Source organism: Cherax quadricarinatus, chromosome 39, assembly GCF_038502225.1.
Source record: "Cherax quadricarinatus isolate ZL_2023a chromosome 39, ASM3850222v1, whole genome shotgun sequence".
Taxonomy (NCBI): Eukaryota; Metazoa; Arthropoda; class Malacostraca; order Decapoda; family Parastacidae; genus Cherax; species Cherax quadricarinatus.
Window position 1 is genome coordinate 17,989,481 of NC_091330.1, and position 22,587 is coordinate 18,012,067.

A 22,587-nucleotide genomic window follows, 5' to 3' on the forward strand; every position below is an offset into this window, starting at 1 on the left:
AGATGGAAAAAAAGTTTTATATACCACTTATAACTCTTGCGTACACAGTCTGCAAACCCAATCTGCATGTCACATTTGTCCACTAAGCGCATATTAAGGTTGTAGATCATGACAGCTGCAGGCTTTAGAATGGGTTCATTGGTCTCTCTGTTGTCCCTGCCACTGGGTACCATTTCGTTTCTGTGAACTGGAGTTTACCTGGAGAGAGTTTCGGGGGTCAACGCCCCCGCGGCCCGGTCTGTGACCAGGCCTCCTGGTGGATCAGCGCCTGATCAACCAGGCTGTTGCTGCTGGCTGCACGCAAACCAACGTACGAGCCACAGCCCGGCTGATCAGGAACTGACTTTAGGTGCTTGTCCAGTGCCAGCTTGAAGACTGCCAGGGGTCTGTTGGTAATCCCCCTTATGTGTGCTGGGAGGCAGTTGAACAGTCTCGGGCCCCTGACACTTATTGTATGGTCTCTTAACGTGCTAGTGACACCCCTGCTTTTCATTGGGGGGATGGTGCATCGTCTGCCAAGTCTTTTGCTTTCGTAGTGAGTGATTTTCGTGTGCAAGTTCGGTACTAGTCCCTCTAGGATTTTCCAGGTGTATATAATCATGTATCTCTCCCTCCTGCGTTCCAGGGAATACAGGTTTAGAAACCTCAAGCGCTCCCAGTAATTGAGGTGTTTTATCTCCGTTATGCGCGCCGTGAAAGTTCTCTGTACATTTTCTAGGTCGGCAATTTCACCTGCCTTGAAAGGTGCTGTTAGAGTGCAGCAATATTCCAGCCTAGATAGAACAAGTGACCTGAAGAGTGTCATCATGGGCTTGGCCTCCCTAGTTTTGAAGGTTCTCATTATCCATCCTGTCATTTTTCTAGCAGATGCGATTGATACAATGTTATGGTCCTTGAAGGTGAGATCCTCCGACATAATCACTCCCAGGTCTTTGACGTTGGTGTTTCGCTCTATTTTGTGGCCAGAATTTGTTTTGTACTCTGATGAAGATTTAATTTCCTCATGTTTACCATATCTGAGTAATTGAAATTTCTCATCGTTGAACTTCATATTGTTTTCTGCAGCCCACTGAAAGATTTGGTTGATGTCCACCTGGAGCCTTGCAGTGTCTGCAATGGAAGACACTGTCATGCAGATTTGGGTGTCATCTGCAAAGGAAGACACGGTGCTGTGGCTGACATCCTTGTCTATGTCGGATATGAGGATGAGGAACAAGGTGGGAGCTAGTACTGTGCCTTGTGGAACAGAGCTTTTCACCGTAGCTGCCTCGGACTTTACTCTGTTGACGACTACTCTCTGTGTTCTGTTAGTGAGGAAATTATAGATCCATCGACCGACTTCTGTTATTCCTTTAGCGCGCATTTTGTGCGCTATTACGCCATGGTCACACTTGTCGAAGGCTTTTGCAAAGTCTGTATATATTACATCTGCATTCTTTTTGTCTTCTAGTGCATTTAGGACCTTGTCGTAGTGATCCAGTAGTTGAGACAGACAGGAGCGACCTGTTCTAAACCCATGTTGCCCTGGGTTGTGTAACTGATGGGTTTCTAGATGGGTGGTGATCTTGCTTCTTAGGACCCTTTCAAAGATTTTTATGATATGGGATGTTAGTGCTATTGGTCTGTAGTTCTTTGCTGTTGCTTTACTGCCCCCTTTGTGGAGTGGGGCTATGTCTGTTGTTTTTCGTAACTGAGGGACGACCCCCGTGTCCATGCTCCCTCTCCATAGGATGGAAAAGGCTCGTGATAGGGGCTTCTTGCAGTTCTTGATGAACACAGAGTTCCATGAGTCTGGCCCTGGGGCAGAGTGCATGGGCATGTCATTTATCGCCTGTTCGAAGTCATTTGGCGTCAGGATAACATCGGATAGGCTTGTGTTAATCAAATTTTGTGGCTCTCTCATAAAAAATTCATTTTGATCTTCGACTCTCAGTCTGGTTAGCGGCTTGCTAAAAACTGAGTCATATTGGGACTTGAGTAGCTCACTCATTTCCTTGCTGTCATCTGTGTAGGACCCATCTTGTTTAAGTAGGGGCCCAATACTGGACGTTGTTCTCGATTTTGATTTGGCATAGGAGAAGAAATACTTTGGGTTTCTTTCGATTTCATTTATGGCTTTTAGTTCTTCCCGCGATTCCTGACTCCTAAAGGATTCTTTTAGCTTAAGTTCGATGCTTGCTATTTCTCTGACCAGTGTCTCCCTGCGCATTTCAGATATATTGACCTCTTTTAGCCGCTCTGTTATTCTTTTCCGTCGCCTGTAAAGGGAGCGCCTGTCTCTTTCTATTTTACATCTACTCCTCCTTTTTCTTAGAGGAATAAGCCTTGTGCATACATCGAGTGCCACCGAGTTAATCTGTTCTAGGCATAAGTTTGGGTCTGTGTTGCTTAGTATATCTTCCCAGCTTATATCGGTTAGGACTTGGTTTACTTGGTCCCACTTTATGTTTTTGTTATTGAAGTTGAATTTGGTGAATGCTCCCTCGTGACTAGTCTCATTTTGTCGGTCTGGGGCTCCACGCATACATGTCTGAACCTCAATTATGTTGTGATCTGAGTATATTGTTTTTGATATGGTGACATTTCTTATCAGATCATCATTGTTAGTGAAGATGAGGTCTAGTGTATTCTCCAGTCTAGTAGGCTCTATTATTTGCTGGTTTAAATTGAATTTTGTGCAGAGATTTAAAAGCTCGTGTGAGTGTGAGTTTTCATCAGAGCTGCCTCCTGGTGTTATTACTGCAACAATATTATTTGCTATATTCCTCCATTTTAGGTGCCTTAAGTTGAAGTCCCCCAGGAGCAAGATGTTGGGTGCAGGAGCTGGAAGATTTTCCAGACAGTGGTCAATTTTTAACAGCTGTTCCTGGAATTGCTGGGATGTTGCATCCGGAGGCTTGTAGACTACCACAATGACTAGGTTTTGGTTCTCGACCTTTACTGCTAAAACTTCCACTACATCATTTGAGGCATTAAGCAGTTCTGTGCAAACAAGTGACTCTGCAATGTACAGGCCAACCCCCCCCTTTTGCCTGTTCACTCTGTCACATCTGTATAGGTTGTAACCTGGGATCCATATTTCGTTGTCCAAGTGATCCAACAATGTGACATCACGTTTGTCATGCTACCGAAATCCCATGATGTCATAGGCAGCAAAGGCTTGCACCTCACCTCTGCGAGTGCCAGCGTCGAACCTTGGCATATGTTTACGATTACCACACACTGTGCCACACACGTCTGTCAAGTTCACTCGCAAGAAATCACTGAGTAAGGGGCTTGTGTACCAGTTATCAGTAAATAACATATGCCCCTTACCAAGATATGGTTCCATCATTGTTCGAACCACATCACCAGAGATACACAATAACTTCATGGTATCTCTCAAAGTATTACTGCCAGTGTACACAATGATATCCAAAACTAGACCACTTCTGCAATCACACAGTACAAATAGCTTTATACCAAAGCGTTTCCTCTTGCTTGGTATATATTGCTTGAATGAGAGTCTTCCTTTGAATAAAATCAAGGACTCATCAATAACAAGCTTCCTGAAGGGATAAAAATACATGCAGCACTTTTGTTTCAGGTACATAAACACATTTCTGATCTTATATAACCTGTCGCTTCTGTCAGGCCTGGTTTTGTCTGAAAAGTGTAGCATACGTAACAGTATCAGGAAATGATTGACACCTATAATGTCACTAAAACCTGGAGTTGAAATCAGGCGTTCTGTTGCCCAGTATGTGGTGACAGTGTGCTTATACACATGTGGCATAAGCATTATTGTGGCAAAAAACACAGTTGTCTCCTTCCACTTGTGTAGCAGTGATTTTGGTGAGAGAATTGTATTTGCCATGGTGTAATCACAGTATGTGTTTGTTTCCCTGACAATGTTGTCCATCTGGGGTTCATCGAAGAATAACTCAAAGCAGTCCAGTTCACTGGCATTGTTCCCAAGTGGACAAGATGGCTTTATTCCACTTTGTGTTTCATCAAAGTCATGGGGCCTGGGAACAAACTCGTCACCGTCCTGCCAATCCCAGATGCGGTCTGCTGGTGGGGTCTGGATATTGTACCGTGGTTGTGGTTGTGCAGGTTGTGGTTGTGCAGGTTGTGGTGGTGCAGGTTGTGGGAGTGTGGGGTAGGGTGAGGCTGGTTGTTGTGCAGAGTCAGCAGCGTGGGTAGTAGCGTGGCCCGCTGATGGTGCCACATGGGCCGTGCCACCCTCACTATCACCACCACTGCCTGCTCCATCACTCACATCATTCATACCCATCGTTACAATATCGTCATCTTCACTATCAGGTCGTGGTGTAGGGCCATGGGATGTGCTCCCAGAGTTTCTCCTTCCCCTTGGAACAACATATGAAACACTACCAGACCGCATGCTACGTCGTACATACTGCCACTTCACTGGGGAATATTCACTCTCACTGTCACTAGAACTACTTTCAGTGACCTTGAAATCACTATCACTATCACTGCTAACATCTGGGTGTTGTACACGAACAAATAGTTTCCTCTTTCGTCCTGGTACAGGCGAACGTGAACGTGAACAAGCCGGCCCAGCACCAGAGGTGGAAGGTTGTGGGTCATCTGGGTTTTCATCACTAATTACGTTATCCTGGGCACTTTTTCCGGTAACACTCACTTCAAAACCCTGGAATTCACTGTCACTGACATTTTCATTGCTGTTAGAGCTATCACTTGGGAACAAAAGACCTCCAATCCGCCGAGGAGTGAGGAACTTCTTACCGAGAGGCATGGTGAAAATGGACAAACAACATGGCGTTCCCACAATGCACCGCTGGGTCTCAGATTTTTTTCACAGGGTGCACACCGACCACTGAGACCCATTCTCTCTCATGTAGGCCTACCAGGCCTTTCCCGCTTGATTTGAAGCCGCTAGAATTTGTGCGTATAAATACGTCAGAAACATTGGCTCGTAAGACGTATTTATACGTCGGAAACAGTTAAAGGGTTAAAATGAATGAAGGATGTCTTCATCATTGCACTTTAACTGCCAGGCAAATACATGCATGTGTGCGTGAGAGAGTGAGGGGAAGAAGGTAGGCAGGGAAGGGCTGCAGATATTTTATTCAGGCTGGGTCATAGTGCATTATGTAATAACTCACACAATGGACTAGTGTTTAAACCAATGGTAAGAAAATCCTAAAACTGGCAGGCCAGCATGCTATTCATTATACCATCCCAGTCCAATAAGATTCACCCAATTAAATTAAATATGAGAAGTTCAATAATGTCCATAAATTTAGGCACTTTTATTCTAAATAAATCCTTTTTAACCAAAAACATCTTAATTTTAGTAGAAAAAAATTATATATTTTTTTTGAAATCCTTGGAAAAAATAAAGCATTTTCAAACAGATTTGAAATTTTACATACAATCTGCATGTATATAACAGAATTAATGATACATTGTGTAGAAACATACATTATAATAATTTTAAATAAAACTTTCTTTATACACACTAGAAACAATAGCATGTACCACCAGTGTGACCACAGTGCAGGTTTTCAAAGAATAATCTCACACCAACACAGCTGTGGCATGCTCTATCTTAAGTCTCTTCAAGGTTGAGACACTGGTAATGGCTCTTAATGGGACGAGAGCTAGAGCTTACCACAACAAAGTTGGATTGAGGTTTGTCTGTAAAAATCTACATTTGTGGTTACAGTGGGACCCATGCTAACCTTTATAGTGCATAGAAATGCAGTACTGTACTTAGTTGGGTGCATCTTAATGGGCTAGCATGGAACAGTGGTTAGAGCACTGCCCTGGTAGTTTCAGGACTGGCTTGTCATGGGTTTAAACCCCATCCATTCTGTGAATTGTTTACAGTCGTGTTATCACAATTTTGTGTCACATTATATGATTATCTGGCACCCTGCTGGAAACTGTGTGTCAACCAGGCACCCTACTGAGAAAATCATGTACAGTGATAACATGGCATCCTGCCTGGGATCCTGATGTGTTAACCTGGCACCCTGTTAGCACATTTAATGGATTTTCAATATTACAGAAATTTTAATACATGTGACTGAATCCTGATACAAAGTAGTATGTTTTTTCTTCTTTACAGCTGAGGGACATATCTGAGGTAGAAACTTAGTGTTTCACAGCATATATGTCATTAAAGATGTACAATATGTAAGTTGTTAAAGATGTATATACAGTTCCTAAAGAAGACTGTATTTAAATTAATAGGCTAATATCTAACTTACCCCTTCTCTCTAAAATCTTTGAAAAATTAATTCATAGGCAGATCTATTCCTACCTCATCTCCCACAACATACTCAACCCCTGTCAGTTTGGGCTCAGGCCTAATAAAAACACGAATGATGCTATTATACATGTGCTAGAACTAATATACACTGCACTCGAGAAAAAAGAAGTCCCACTGGGAATTTTCATTGATCTACATAAAGCTTTTGACACAGTTGACCATGATTTGCTGCACATAAAATTATCACACTATGGTATAAGAGGGCACTCCCTCAACTACCTAAAGTCATACCTCAGCAACAGAAGCCAATATGTGTACACAAATGGAGCTAACTCTTCCACACAACCAATTACAGTCGGTGTCCCACAGGGAAATGCCCTTGGCCCTCTTCTCTTTCTCATTTACATAAACGACCTACCAAATGCATCTCAACTATTCAAACCCATACTATTTGCAGATGACACTACATACGTCTTCTCTCACTCAAGCCCAGTCATACTAGCCAATACTGTAAATATTGAATTACAGAAAATATCTACCTGGATGATGATTAACAAGCTTACTTTCAACATTGACAAGCCCTATTTCATTCAGTTTGGGAACAAAGCTACAAATTTTCCCCTTAACATAATGATAAATGGAACACCTATCACAAAACTCACAGAGGGAAAATTCTTAAGAATCCATCTTGATAATAGCCTCAAATCCTCAAATTTCAGACACATGTACAACAAATTTCCAAGAAAGTCTCCAAGACCGTAGGCATACTATCGAAGACAAGGTACTATGTTCCACAATCAGCTCTCCTTGCCCTGCATCACTCACTTATTTACCCCTATCTCACCTATGGAATCTGTGCATGGGGCTCAACAATAATAAATCATCTCAGACCATTAATTACCCAGCAAAAGGCTGCAGTCAGAATAACAAATTCCCACTCCAGACAGCACACTCCACCAATATTCAAAAGTCTAAACTTACTCACCGTACAAAACATCCATACTTATTATTGTGTCTACTACATACATAGAACACTAAACCCAGATATAAACCCTCCCCTCAAACTTCTCCTTACCAACCTTAACAGAACACATGACCATAACACAAGACACAGATCACTCTTTGATGTTCCATGTGTTCATCTCACACTATTACCTGGAGTTTACCTGGAGAGAGTTCCGGGGGTCAACGCCCCCGCGGCCCGGTCTGAGACCAGGCCTCCTGGTGGATCAGAGCCTGATCAACCAGGCTGTTGCTGCTGGCTGCACGCAAACCAACATACGAGCCACAGCCCGGCTGATCCGGAACTGACTTTAGGTGCTTGTCCAGTGCCAGCTTGAAGACTGCCAGGGGTCTGTTGGTAATCCCCCTTATGTGTGCTGGGAGGCAGTTGAACAGTCTCGGGCCCCTGACACTTATTGTATGGTCTCTTAACGTGCTAGTGATACCCCTGCTTTTCATTGGGGGGATGGTGCATCGTCTGCCAAGTCTTTTGCTTTCGTAGTGGGTGATTTTCGTGTGCAAGTTCGGTACTAGTCCCTCTAGGATTTTCCAGGTGTATATAATCATGTATCTCTCCCTCCTGCGTTCCAGGGAATACAGGTTTAGGAACCTCAAGCGCTCCCAATAATTGAGGTGTTTTATCTCCGTTATGCGCGCCGTGAAAGTTCTCTGTACATTTTCTAGGTCGGCAATTTCACCTGCCTTGAAAGGTGCTGTTAGTGTGCAGCAATATTCCAGCCTAGATAGAACAAGTGACCTGAAGAGTGTCATCATGGGCTTGGCCTCCCTAGTTTTGAAGGTTCTCATTATCCATCCTGTCATTTTTCTAGCAGATGCGATTGATACAATGTTATGGTCCTTGAAGGTGAGATCCTCCGACATGATCACTCCCAGGTCTTTGACGTTGGTGTTTCGCTCTATTTTGTGGCCAGAATTTGTTTTGTACTCTGATGAAGATTTAATTTCCTCATGTTTACCATATCTGAGTAATTGAAATTTCTCATCGTTGAACTTCATATTGTTTTCTGCAGCCCACTGAAAGATTTGGTTGATGTCTGCCTGGAGCTTTGCAGTGTCTGCAATGGAAGACACTGTCATGCAGATTCGGGTGTCATCTGCAAAGGAAGACACGGTGCTGTGGCTGACATCCTTGTCTATGTCGGATATAAGGATGAGGAACAAGATGGGAGCGAGTACTGTGCCTTGTGGAACAGAGCTTTTCACCGTAGCTGCCTCGGACTTTACTCTGTTGACGACTACTCTCTGTGTTCTGTTAGTGAGGAAATTATAGATCCATCGACCGACTTTTCCTGTTATTCCTTTAGCACGCATTTTGTGCGCTATTATGCCATGGTCACACTTGTCGAAGGCTTTTGCAAAGTCTGTATATATTACATCTGCATTCTTTTTGTCTTCTAGTGCATTTAGGACCTTGTCGTAGTGGTCCAATAGTTGAGACAGACAGGAGCGACCTGTTCTAAACCCATGTTGCCCTGGGTTGTGTAACTGATGGGTTTCTAGATGCGTGGTGATCTTGCTTCTTAGGACTCTTTCAAAGATTTTTATGATATGGGATGTTAGTGCTATTGGTCTGTAGTTCTTTGCTGTTGCTTTACTGCCCCCTTTGTGGAGTGGGGCTATGTCTGTTGTTTTTAGTAACTGTGGGACGACCCCCGTGTCCATGCTCCCTCTCCATAGGATGGAAAAGGCTCGTGATAGGGGCTTCTTGCAGTTCTTGATGAACACAGAGTTCCATGAGTCTGGCCCTGGGGCAGAGTGCATGGGCATGTCATTTATCGCCTGTTCGAAGTCATTTGGCGTCAGGATAACATCGGATAGGCTTGTGTTAATCAAATTTTGTGGCTCTCTCATAAAAAATTCATTTTGATCTTCGACTCTCAGTCTGGTTAGCGGCTTGCTAAAAACTGAGTCATATTGGGACTTGAGTAGCTCACTCATTTCCTTGTTGTCATCTGTGTAGGACCCATCTTGTTTAAGTAGGGGCCCAATACTGGACGTTGTTCTCGATTTTGATTTGGCATAGGAGAAGAAATACTTTGGGTTTCTTTCGATTTCATTTATGGCTTTTAGTTCTTCCCGCGATTCCTGACTCCTAAAGGATTCTTTTAGCTTAAGTTCGATGCTTGCTATTTCTCTGACCAGTGTCTCCCTACGCATTTCAGATATATTGACCTCTTTTAGCCGCTCTGTTATTCTTTTCCGTCGCCTGTAAAGGGAGCGCCTGTCTCTTTCTGTTTTACATCTACTCCTCCTTTTTCTTAGAGGAATAAGCCTTGTGCATACATCGAGTGCCACCGAGTTAATCTGTTCTAGGCATAAGTTGGGGTCTGTGTTGCTTAGTATATCTTCCCAGCTTATATCGGTTAGGACTTGGTTTACTTGGTCCCACTTTATGTTTTTGTTATTGAAGTTGAATTTGGTGAATGCTCCCTCGTGACTAATCTCCTTATGTCGGTCTGGGGCTCCGCGCATACATGACTGAACCTCAATTATGTTGTGATCTGAGTATATTGTTTTTGATATGGTGATATTTCTTATCAGATCATCATTGTTAGTGAAGATGAGGTCTAGTGTATTCTCCAGTCTAGTAGGCTCTATTATTTGCTGGTTTAAATTGAATTTTGTGCAGAGATTTAAAAGCTCGCGTGAGTGTGAGTTTTCATCAGAGCTGCCTCCTGGTGTTATTACTGCAACAATATTAATTTCTATATTCCTCCATTTTAGGTGCCTTAAGTTGAAATCCCCCAGGAGCAAGATGTTGGGTGCAGGAGCTGGAAGGTTTTCCAGACAGTGGTCAATTTTTAACAGCTGTTCCTGGAATTGCTGGGATGTTGCATCCGGAGGCTTGTAGACTATCACAATGACTAGGTTTTGGTTCTCGACCTTTACTGCTAAAACTTCCACTACATCATTTGAGGCATTTAGCAGTTCTGTGCAAACAAGTGACTCTGCAATGTACAGGCCAACCCCCCCCTTTTGCCTGTTCACTCTGTCACATCTGTATAGGTTGTAACCTGGGATCCATATTTCGTTGTCCAAGTGATCCTTTATGTGGGTCTCAGTGAAAGCCGCGAACATTGCCTTTGCCTCTGCAAGCAGTCCACGGATGAAAGGTATTTTGTTGTTTGTTGCTGGCTTTAGACCCTGTATATTTGCAAAGAAGAATGTTATCGGACTGGTGGTATTGTTGGTACTGGGGGGGGATTTTTTTTCCGGCATTAGTATCTGTATCTGTTGGTTTGGAGTGGAGGCCATCGACTGTGGTTCCACTCCAGGAATGACTGGATTTGGTGTACGATTTCTGCCATTTCCTGCCAGTTTTTTTTCCTTCCTGGCACTAAAAAACCTCTCCCTCTTGAGTGGCTGTGGCTACCCAGGTTTTCCCATGGCCTGGATGTTTTGTATCTTTTTGTCCCCTTTAGATGGTATGCCTGGCAATTTAAGTTATAGCACAGTCTTTCCTGTACTGAAGAGGTACACAGTTCAGGGTGAAAAAGCTTACAGGAAGGGAGTTTGCATTTTCCTGTTGTCATATGGGCATGGCATTTCCTAGGGTGGTCATAGTTGCACGTCCCATCTGTTTTTCCAGATTTCCCATGCCAGCAGATACCGAGTGCATAGTATGTGCACAGGCTTGGTTTCCGTTTGCCTTGGGTTTCTGTGACTGTATTCCCTGTTGGTGCATGTTTCCCTGTCTTACTTCTATCCTCCCTAGCACCAACAATGGAGCTCCCACCATTTGTTTTTGGTAATATATCCTCACTATTGCTAGTGGAGTCCTCTTGTTTGCTATTTCCTGCGGTATTTCTAGTTTGCAATATTGGTTTTATCTTATCTTTGACTACACTTGTTTCCCTACTATGGCTCCTGTCCCCTATGAGGTCATTCATATGTATTCCTTCCTGCGTATAATTCCCGACTACCTGGACAAAATCTCCAGCTTCACCATTACTGTCTCCCAGGACAGCATCTCCAGCTTCCCCATTACTGTCTCCCAGGACAGCATCTCCAGCTTCACCATTACTGTCTCCCAGGACAGCACCTCCAGCTTCACCATTACTGTCTCCCAGGACAGCACCTCCAGCTTCCCCATTACTGTCTCCCAGGACAGCACTATCAGCCCCCCATTTACTGACTACCAGGACATCATCTCCAGCCTTACAGTTTCTGACTACATGGCCAGTATCAAGGGCAGTACCATTCAGCCCGGACTTTTTATGTTCCCATCTGTTGTAGAAAGCTTCCAGGTTTTCTATGAAAGCAGCTTTGATGTTGACCTCTTTTAATACCCTTGTGATTTTAGTCCACAGATTTATCTCATTTGGGCATACCCAAAAACACTTCCCTGTTTTAATACTGCTTGTAGCTAGTTCTTGGATATCTGCACAAGGGGCGTGACACCAATTTCCACAGAAATGACAATTTATGCATGTGGAAGCCCGTTTGTTTGACTGACCACAGACTACACACAGCTTCATAATGATTTGAATGGTTGATTTACTGCAATTCTACTAGCAACCTCTTGAATATTCTATTAATAACCTGCTAGGTGGTGCACAACGAAACCGTTTGAAACCAGTCCAGGGTTCGAACCAGTCAAGGGTTCGGACCAGTCAAGGGTTCGGACCAGTCTATCTGATCTGATCAGTGGGTCACTTATTTAAACCATACTGGTCGGTGATTTGAGCTAACACATGAAGGATCTACTGGAAATTATCTACCCGAGTAATATGTGATTTGATTGATACAAAAGTATAACTTGCGTGTTGAAGAGCCGGTGACTGCTGGCACTCCTACAATGACGAACGGTCGAGCCTCCACCTTTGTTTATCAATCGCTGTATCTAGCTTCTCTATTTTTTTTTTTTTCCGTCTCCACCACAATAAATGCTATATTATCACTATAGTTGACTGGTGCAAATTTTGGAGGAAGGGCGCTTTTTCTGTAGTAATAATTGCTTCTCGTTGTGTATATTGCGACCGCTGGTAACTACAGGTTATATGAAATTCACAGTAACGTCTGGTATTTCAAGAAAAAGAAACTAATGAAAGTCACTCCACTTCACTAAGTACCATTATAATACTGGTTAGTTGCTACTACAACACTGTATTCTGCTATTCACTGGTATCACTAGATTATATGCGAGTACACTAGCAGGCCAGGAAGATTATTAAAAACAGCTGACCTGTGGTAAGTTTCTGGCGACTTCTGGCACCTGCCTCTATAGGCTTATCACTTCATTTACAAATTCACCTGTTTTCAAATGACACTTTAGCCTACAACACTGTATTCTGCTATTCACTGGTATCACTAGATTATATGCGAGTACACTAGCAGGCCAGGAAGATTATTAAAAACAGCTGACCTGTGGTAAGTTTCTGGCGACTTCTGGCACCTGCCTCTATAGGCTTATCACTTCATTTACAAATTCACCTGTTTTCAAATGACACTTTAGCCTTTATCATCAATATACTAGGGAGCCACTGTAGTATACACTATACACTATGTATACTCAATGCTTTCAGGGAGACTTTCTTTCCTCTGACACAAAGTTCAATATTATTATTTTTTTTTTTTTTTTTTTTTATTATTTTTTTTTTTTTTTTTTTTTTTTATTATTTTTTTCCACACGTAAAAACTCAATGCACATAAAAGGCCCAAAAATTTAGAATTCATTACCAGTGATTACCAATGAAACACTGTCTGCATATCAATTCAAGATTCTTCTTAAAAACCACCTACTCACCCAAAACTAAATACACAGTACTTAATTTAACCCTTTGACTGTCGAAGGGCGCAATCCTGAAGTTGCTCCTGGTGTCGCAAAATATTCGAAAAAAAAAAAAATTATTTTTTCTTATGAAAATGTTAAGATTATTTTTCTAATTGTTTTAGTCCCCAAAAAAAAAATTTTCCCATCAGTACTTACCGAGATATAGAGTCCTGAAGTTTGCTGAAATTGATCTGCTGGCGGCAACAGCGGCGACTGCCGCTCACCCGGTAAACTTTTATTTACTTGTATTCGATGGTTTCTTGTTTTTTTCACTATTTTATTTTTTCACATAACTTTTGTGGCCTGTGAGACCAAATTATTGTGCAATGTTCAAATATACACTCGTTGAATGTAACACAATTATAGCAAAAACACTCGTATCATTATAATGTTGCTAAAACTTGTTTACACAAACAAACAATGTAAACAAATGTTTATTACGATTGCTTTATAATATATATACATATGTACAACCACTGGACACTTTATTAGAAGTGCTGCAGCTTGTGGAATTCTTTGAAACATGGGTATAAGCACAATGGTGTCTTACACTCCTCACACATAAAACGAGTGTCTCTGCGTTTTTGTGGTATGTCCACAGACAAAACACCTCTTCTGAGCATTTTTCTTGGCAGTAGTAGCAGGCAGTGGTATGGGGTAGTGATCACCAGGCCTCAGACGAGAGGACATGTGTTGATAATTTCGTGGGCGCTGGTCTATTGCAAGTGTTGTTTCTTGGTACTTGAATATTATTTGTCTGATGACTGACAAACAAAATTCACCATATTTGGGTTTGTTCTTGGTCTTCAACTTATACATATTATAAGCATTCAGCATGGAAATGTCAAGAAGATGGAAAAACAGTTTTATGTACCACTTATAACTCTTGCGAACACAGTCAGCAAACCCAATCTGCATGTCACATTTGTCCACTAAGCGCATATTGAGGTTGTAATCCATCACAGCTGCAGGTTTTACAATAGGTTCATTGGTCTCTCTATTCTGCTTGCCAGTCTCTACCATTTCGTGTCGGTGAACTGATGTCAGCAGTGTGACATCACGTTTGTCATGCCACCGAAATGCCATGATGTCATTGGCAGCAAACACCTGCACTTCACCTCTACGACTGCCAGCTTCGAACCTAGGCATATGTTTATGATTTCTACGCACTGTGCCACACACATCTGTCATGTTCACTCGCAAGAAATCACTGAGTGTAGGGCTTGTGTACCAGTTGTCAGTATATAAAATATGCCCCTTACCAAGATATGGCTCCATCATTGTTCTAACCACATCACCAGAGATACCCAGTAACTTCCTGGTATCTTCCATTGTTTTACCGCCAGTGTACACAATTATATCCAAAACCAGACCAGTTTTGCAATCACACAGAACAAATAACTTTATACCAAAGCGTTTCCTCTTGCTTGGTATATACTGCTTGAATGAGAGTCTTCCTTTGAACAAAATCAAAGACTCGTCAATAACAAGCTTCCTGAAGGGATAAAAATACATACAGCACTTTTGTTTCAGGTACATAAACACACGTCTGATCTTATATAACCTGTCGCTTCTGTCAGGCCTGGTTTTGTCTGAAAAGTGTAACATACGTAACAGTAACACAAATCTATTCACTGGTATAATGTCACTGAAAGCAGGGGTTGAAATCAGGCGGTCTGTCACCCAGTATGTGCTGACACTATGCTTATACACATGTGGCATAAGCATTATTGTGGCAAAGAACAGATACATTTCTGCCACAGTTGTGTCCTTCCACTGGTGTAGGCGTGATCTTGGTGAAAGCATAGTGTTTGCCATGGTGTACTCATAGTATGTATTGCTTTCCCTGACAATAATGTCCATCAGGGGTTCATCGAAGAACAACTGAAAGCATTCCAGTTCAGTGGGATTGTTCCCAAGTGTACATGATGGCCGTATTCCACTTTGTCCTCCATCAAAGTCATGGGGATTGGGAACAAACTCGTCATCTTGATGCCAATCCCAGATGCGGTCAGCTGGTGCATTCTGGATATTGTAATGTCGTTGTGGTTGTGCAAGTTGTGGTTGTGGTTGTGGTTGTGAGAGTGTGGGGTCGGCCGAAGCAGGTTGTAGTTGTGCAGAGTCAGCAGAGCGGGCACTAGCGTGGCCCGCTGCTGGTGTCACATGACTCATGGCACCGTCACTATCACCACCACTGCCTGCTGCCTCACTCACATCATTTATACCCATCGTAACAATATCGTCATCTTCACTATCAGGACGTGGTGTAGGGCCACGGGATGTGCTCCGAGATGTACTCCTTCCTCTTGGAAGAGCATATGGCACACTACCAGACCGCATGCGACGTCGTATATACTGCCGTTTCACTGGGGAATATTCACCCTCACTGTCACAACTAGAAGTGCTTTCAATAACCTTGAAATCACTATCACTATCACTTGCACTGCTCACATCTGAGTCTTGTACACAGGCAAATAGTTTCCTCTTTCGTCCTGGTACAGGTGAATATGAACGAGCCGGCCTAGCACCAGAGGTGGATGGTTGTGGGTCATCTGGGTTTTCATCACTAATTATGTTATCCTGGGTAATTTTCTCGGTCACACCCGCTTCAAAACCAGGGAATTCACTTTCACTGACACTATCATCACTGTTTGAGCTATCACTTGGGAACAAAAGACCTCCAATCCGCCGAGGAGTGAGGAACTTCTTACCGCGAGGCATGGTGAAAATGGACTACCAAGATGGCATTCCCACAATGCACCGCTGAGTCCCAGATTTTTTTCACAGGGTGCACACCGACCACTGAGACCCATTCTCTCTCGTGTAGGCCTACCAGCCCTCTCCCGCTTGATTTGAAGCCGCTAGAATTTATGCGTATAGATACGTCAAACACGGTATCTCCCATGACGTACATATACGACCGCGACAGTCAAAGGGTTAACTTTACCTACATAGTTAGTAAATCACTTTCTACTGCCTCAAAATATCATTACTCACTGTGTTACTCCCCTAGCCTTAGGATCCCATAAATAAATGCTCAAAGATCAATAAATTCTCATATATAATCTAATGTAAATATTGAATAACATATATTTCATAAATGTATAACCCAGTTGTATAATTAGAGAAACCTTATCAAACTATGTTTTTATAGCATTACCTAATAGAATAATCCATTCTCTTGAATGCACTGTAACTTATCTCATGACCATATGAACTGTTACTGCACTACAGATCATTGATTTGATTTGATTAGATCTGATTAATAAATCGTATGACTACATATAGTAAATTGATCATTTTGTTATATTATTCACTGTAATGTTACAAAATTGTAAAACTATAATGCTTCAAAATTGAAATGTTCAAATTTCATTGTTTAAAATACTCAATTGTACTTGATATTGTAAATTGTCTACTGTAACTGTTACCATTAAATTTATATTAGCTTAGATAATCTTAAGTTAATTTTAAACCTGCCCATAATCCTCTGCATACAAGGGGCTTTTGACATGTACACCCAACTACTATAATACCTTGTACAACTATGTATCATGCCCTAATAAACTATTATTATTATTATTATTATTATTATTATTACAATAACCCTGGAGGGATAATAACTTAGAATAAGCTAAGAAATGAGAGCAGCACAGCTTACTGTCACTGGGATGCTTTTTAGGTGCTCACTATGAAGTGACACATCAGAGTTGACAAATTCCTAGAAAACGATTTAATATTTACTACCAAGTTACAGGGGCAGCTAATGTTAGATGGTCTGCCCATTAATTTTGCCTCACCCTGGCTCTGACCCCAGGTATTTTTATTTGTGAGTTGAATGAGCTACCATTGCATTGTGAGGTAGGAACAGAAAAGGTTGTAGGGTATGTGCCTACATAAGAAATGACTTAGCTTACAACCCAAGACCTGATTTAAATGACAAAAAACTGGAGATTCTATGGTTTGAAGTGCTGCTTCCCAAGACAAAACCCATCTTAGTAGGAACTAATTACCACCTTGCCACCCAGGACCAGTTCTTAGAAGACTTTTCCAGAGTCTTGTCCGGACTTGAGAACAAATGTGAAACAGTAGTACTGGGAAACTTCAATATCTGTTTTCAGCAATGAAATAACAGGCTATGCAAAAGGTATAAGCAAATTCGAGGTTTAAATAGTTACACTCAACTAATTAATACACCAACCCGGATCACACAGTTCTCAGCCACCCTAACTGACCACACAGTTCTTTGTAACCGCTCTGAGAACATTAGTCAGTCAGGCGTCATTACCACAGGTCTTAGTGATCATTTCATCATTTACTGCACCAGGAAAATCACTAGGGAAAGGATAGGCCTACACAGGACAATAAAATTGAGATCAACTAGAAACTACAGTAAAGACACACTGCTAAATATGCTACACAGTAGTGATTGGGCAGTGATAATGAGTTGCATGGACGTAACTGATGCCTGGGAAAAATTCAAAACAACGTTCACTGCCATCCTTGATAAGACTGCACCAGTTAAAGAGATTAGGATTAAGTGGAGAACCGAACCCTGGATGACTACTGAGATATTAGATATTATGAAATTCAGAGACCAGTTTCTAAAAAGAATTAGGGCAGACAGACAAGATATTATAGTGCTAAATGAATTCCAAAGGGTGAGGAACAGAGTGTAGAGGCTTATAAAAGGAGCAAAGGCAAGGCACTATTGCTAAAACATTGAAGAGTGCAAGAATCACCCCAAAAAGCTCTGGCAACAAATAAAACAGTTGGGGTATAGCCATGAACCAGTAGATAGATCTAACACAGTACTAAATGTCGATAATGAGGTATGCTACGAAACAATTAAAGTGGCAAATTGCTTTAATTCCTACTACACATCTGTTGCCTCAACCCTACTAAGTAAGCTACTGGCTGCACCAAATACCTTTAACACAGATTCTGATAAGTTTAAAACATACTGTACCAATAAAGGGATAACCCCAAACAGTTGTCAACTAGCAAGTGTATCTCATGACTTTGTTCAAAAAGAACTAAGCAGGTTAAACCCAACTAAGAGCACCAGCCCTGATAACATCCCGTCTAAGTTCCTAAAAGATGGTACCTCTGAACTGTCAATCCCTATTGCTCACATAATAAATTTGTCTATCACCACTAATACCGTACTGGAGGGGTTCAAGGAGGCCAGAGTTACTCCTATCTTCAAGAAAAATAGTAGGTCTAATGTAAGCAACTATAGGCCTGTTAGTATACTCAGTGTAATATCCAAAATTCTTGAGAGGGCGGTGTACTGTCAAGTAGTTAAGTACCTTAATGACAACAACATTCACCATAGCTATCAATCAGGTTTTAGAAGATCTTACTCAATCGACACCTCCCTAATTAATTTGATGGATTACATGAGAACTGAAATGTCGATTGGGAACTTCATAGGAATGGTAACCTTAGACTTGCCAAAGGCCTTCGATACTGTCAACCACAACATATTATGTAAGAAACTTCAAGCTATTGGCATAGGTTCTGTAGACTGATTTAAGCCCTACCTTAGCAACAGGAAACAAATTGTCAAAATCAACAAAACAGAATCGGAATCCTTGCTAATAGCATGTGGAGTTCCCCAATGTAGTATTCTGGGTCCCTTATTATTTCTTTGTTATGTTAATAACATGTCTATCAGTGTTAAATGCAAACTCCAACTGTATGCATATGACAGTGCTCTGTTAGTGTCAGGTAAAGACTCACAAGATATAGTTAATGTAATAACACAGGAACTGGAGTCCTACAGCAAATGGTTAGTAGACAACAAACTTTTGTTAAACCTTGGGAAAACTGAAGCCATACTCTTTGGCATGAAACATAAACTGAGAAGGGTAAATAATTTTAATGTCCAGTGTAATGGGGAACCCATCACTTCAGTTTTCTCAGTAAAATATCTGGGAATCCCCTTTGACCCATGCATGTCAGGATAATTGATAGGGAACAGCGTAGTAAAGAAAGTGAATGCCAGACTGAGGTTCCTCTACAGACAAACACAGTGTCTACCTACTGAAAGGACCCCAGTGGAAATAAGTCACTCTGTCTGACTTTTTTGGGTTATCCTAGGTTCTTTACATATATGCTGCTATGTATGATAATCTATGTACGGTGGACCCTCGAATTTAGTAGTGCCGTTTCTGTATGCAAAACTATTTTTATTATCTATAAAATGTATTGTTTGTTAATATTTTTGGGTGTCTGGAATGGTTCAATTGGATTTACATTATTTCCTATGGGAAATATTAACAAAACATACATTTTATAGATAATAAAATTAGTTTTGCGTAGAGAAAAGGCACTACTAAATTCCAGGGTCCACTGTAATTGTATTTGTGTTAACCTGAATAAACTTACTTATTTACTTACTAACTACCACTGAAGGTTTATCAAGACAAGAAGTACTGCCTACTACTCAGTGTCCAAACTTACCTTAGGTTTTCAGTAGTGTAACTGATGTCATGGCTGTCTGCTAAGTTCTCAGTGGCCATCAAGTTTTCCTCAGAGCGAAGATGGAGAGGTGTGTCATGACGAAACTGCGTAGGCACAGGGAGATGTAGAGGGGTGGACTTAAACTGATGCGGGGGTAGGGTGGATGTTGCAATGTGGGCAGTGATAAGGCTAGGATGCAGGGGCACCACAGCACTCCATATATCATGAATATTATCTCTTCTTCCTCTCCTGCTACTGACACTTCCACCTTCTGGGTACTGGGTGCTTGATGGTTCACTTGGTGCAATCACTTCGGAGCTGCTCCTGCTTACTGCTATCTTACTTAAATCTGTCAGTCGTGGCCTAACCTCACCTAAAACCCAACTTTGGGCATTGGAAAATGATTCAGAGCTTGTGAACCTTTGCTCTGGTTTCATTCCTTTAATACTATGGACTACAATTGGAGCTTCTGAACTGGTCAAGTTATCCATTTCAGAAGAAAATTTTTGAAACTCCTTAGTTTCTATCACTTGGAGCTGATCAGTGTGTTGGGGGTGATGGCTACTGTGCTGGCTTATGGTCTGTGGGGTGTAGTGGGTGGTGTCTGCTGTGGTTTCTTGTGTTGCATGTTCAGGTAGCTGCCTGGAGAAGTCCGAGTGTTTGCTGATGACATGCCAGACGCTTTTGGCTTCACACAGTAGGTTGTGGGGTGTTGGGGCATCCTCATTGTGGCTAACAGAGTCACAAAACTCCCATATCTGCAAGAGACGCAGCAAGTAATGCACTCTGAATAACTTAACAATAATAAGTTGTCTTTTTCCTGAGTTAATTTGCCAAAAATACTAACTAGTTCTTAACCCTTTCACTGTCTAGACCCCCAAAATAATATTCCTCTTAGTGTCCACTTTTTATAGAAAATCTTGAGATGGTAGAGAACTTTTTCTGAAGATAATGACTTCAAAAGTATGAAATTAGATGGAAAACTTATGAAATTACACATATGCAAAGTTAGCGATCTTGGCGCAATTTACACAATTCAATTCAATTCAATTCAATTCAAAGTTTATTCTCTATAAGGATTACAGTGCTGAGTTTACAGAATTTGGTTATTGTGTGGTTTACATGTAGTAAAATAATAATTACAGAGTGTACCACTAGAACACCTAGCATGGCTAGGCATTTCGGGCAGATTTAAATTAAATCTTAAGTTTAAAATATTACAAAATTATGACGTAAGTTGGTATTATGGCTAAGTGACTAAATACTAGTTTGTGAGTTTAGCAATGTGAATGCTTTTGTTTTGGCACTATACATAGTTTCAGTATTGGAGTATCACAGGCCAACTTATGACTAGTTAAGATTCATTATTTTGAGATTGAGATTGATATTTCTGTTCATGGTCAAATGGGTGAGTGAGTGTAAGTGTTAACCACCAGGTGGTATTCGTGTAATTAGTTGACAGGGTGTATCAGGGAGATAAGATGTTTTCTGATGGTAGTTTTGGAGGTGATGAATGTGTCTGCAGTTTTAGAATTTTCAGGTAGGGTGTTCCAGATTTTAGGGCCTTTGACATACATTGAATTTTTGTAAAGGTTTAGTCGGACACGGGGAATGTCATAGAGATGTTTGTGTCTGGTGTTGTGCCTGTGGGTTCTGTCACAACTATCAAGAAAGCATTTTAGGTCAAGGTTAATATTGGAATTTAAGGTCCTGTAGATGTAGATTGCACAGTAGTAAGTGTGGATGTACTGAACAGGAAGTAAGTTTAGATCTATGAAGAGTGGGGGGGGGGGTTTGCCAGGGATGGGATTTAGTGATTATTCTTACTGCGGCTTTTTGTTGGGTTATTATTGGTTTTAGGTGTGTTGCTGCAGTTGAACCCCAAGCACAGATAGCATAGGTGAGGTATGGATATATAAGTGAATGGTATAGTGTGAGAAGGGCAGTTTGCGGCATGTAATATCGTATCTTGGAGAGGATTTCACCCACTTTGAGTCCTATTTTATGCTATTCCATTGGTCCATTCAACCAAATTCTTAGCTATTTTGCTAGTATGCCCTCCATTCTATTGACTGAGGACAGGAAACTGCCCATTCAACTATTTCACCAACCTTATAAAGTGCACAGAAATTGGTAATTTGGCCAATTTTACACAAAATTTAAAAGATACCAATTTGAAAATAAATGTCCAAAATAAACAATGTAGAAATTCCTGGTACTAAAACAACATTTCCTTTTTTAATTAATCACATCACCAGGCCTCTCCTATATTATACTTACTTTCCATTTTGAATTTATCATCACACTAAAATAGAAGATTTATTCTATATCTCAGATAATAAAATATATCCAGGAATCATGAGTTATAGTTTACAGTGTCCCAACAATTGAGTCTCTCCCCCCTCCCCACACACACACACATACATACATACATACATACATATATACATACATACATTTGGGGCCAGGAGCTTTCTCGACCCCTTCAACCACAATTAGGTAAGTACATACATACATACATTCAAGACACTACTAACTACGACATTCCCCGTGTCCGACTAAACCTTTACAAAAATTCAATGTATGTCAAAGGCCCTAAAATCTGGAACACCCTACCTGAGAACTCTAGAACTGCAGACACATTCATCACCTTCAAAACTACCATTAGAAAACATCTTATCTCCCTGATACACCCCATCAACTAACTACACGAATACCACCTGGTGGTTCACACTTACACTCACTCACCCATTTGACCATAAACAGAAATACATGTATTAACCCTTTCAGGGTCCGTCCCGTGGATCTACGGCTTTACGTTCAGGGTCCAAACCGTAGATCTACGCCATGAGCTCAGCTCACTCTGATAAACTGTGAGTGGTACATTTGGGCCTAGATATGAGAGAATACATCTATGTGGTATGTGTGCACCACATAAAACAGATCCTGCAGCACACTGTGTATAATGAGAGAAAAAAATGAAATCATGATTTTTCGATTAAAACAGCAACTTTGCAGTGTTTTTTCGTATGTTTTTTATAGTTGTATTTGCGATTTCTTGGTCTCATTTGATAGA

At 41.3% G+C, this 22,587-nt stretch overlaps 1 protein-coding gene across 1 annotated transcript in view; it reads right to left on the reverse strand.

Moving 5' to 3' along the window:
• LOC128696433 (uncharacterized) overlaps positions 1-22,587 on the reverse strand; it is a 319,925-nt gene that overhangs the window by 86,508 nt on the left and 210,830 nt on the right. The window contains exon 6 of the mRNA XM_070092242.1: positions 19,512-20,269. Coding sequence (XP_069948343.1) covers positions 19,512-20,269 — 758 coding nt within the window. The remainder of the gene's footprint in view (positions 1-19,511; positions 20,270-22,587) is intronic.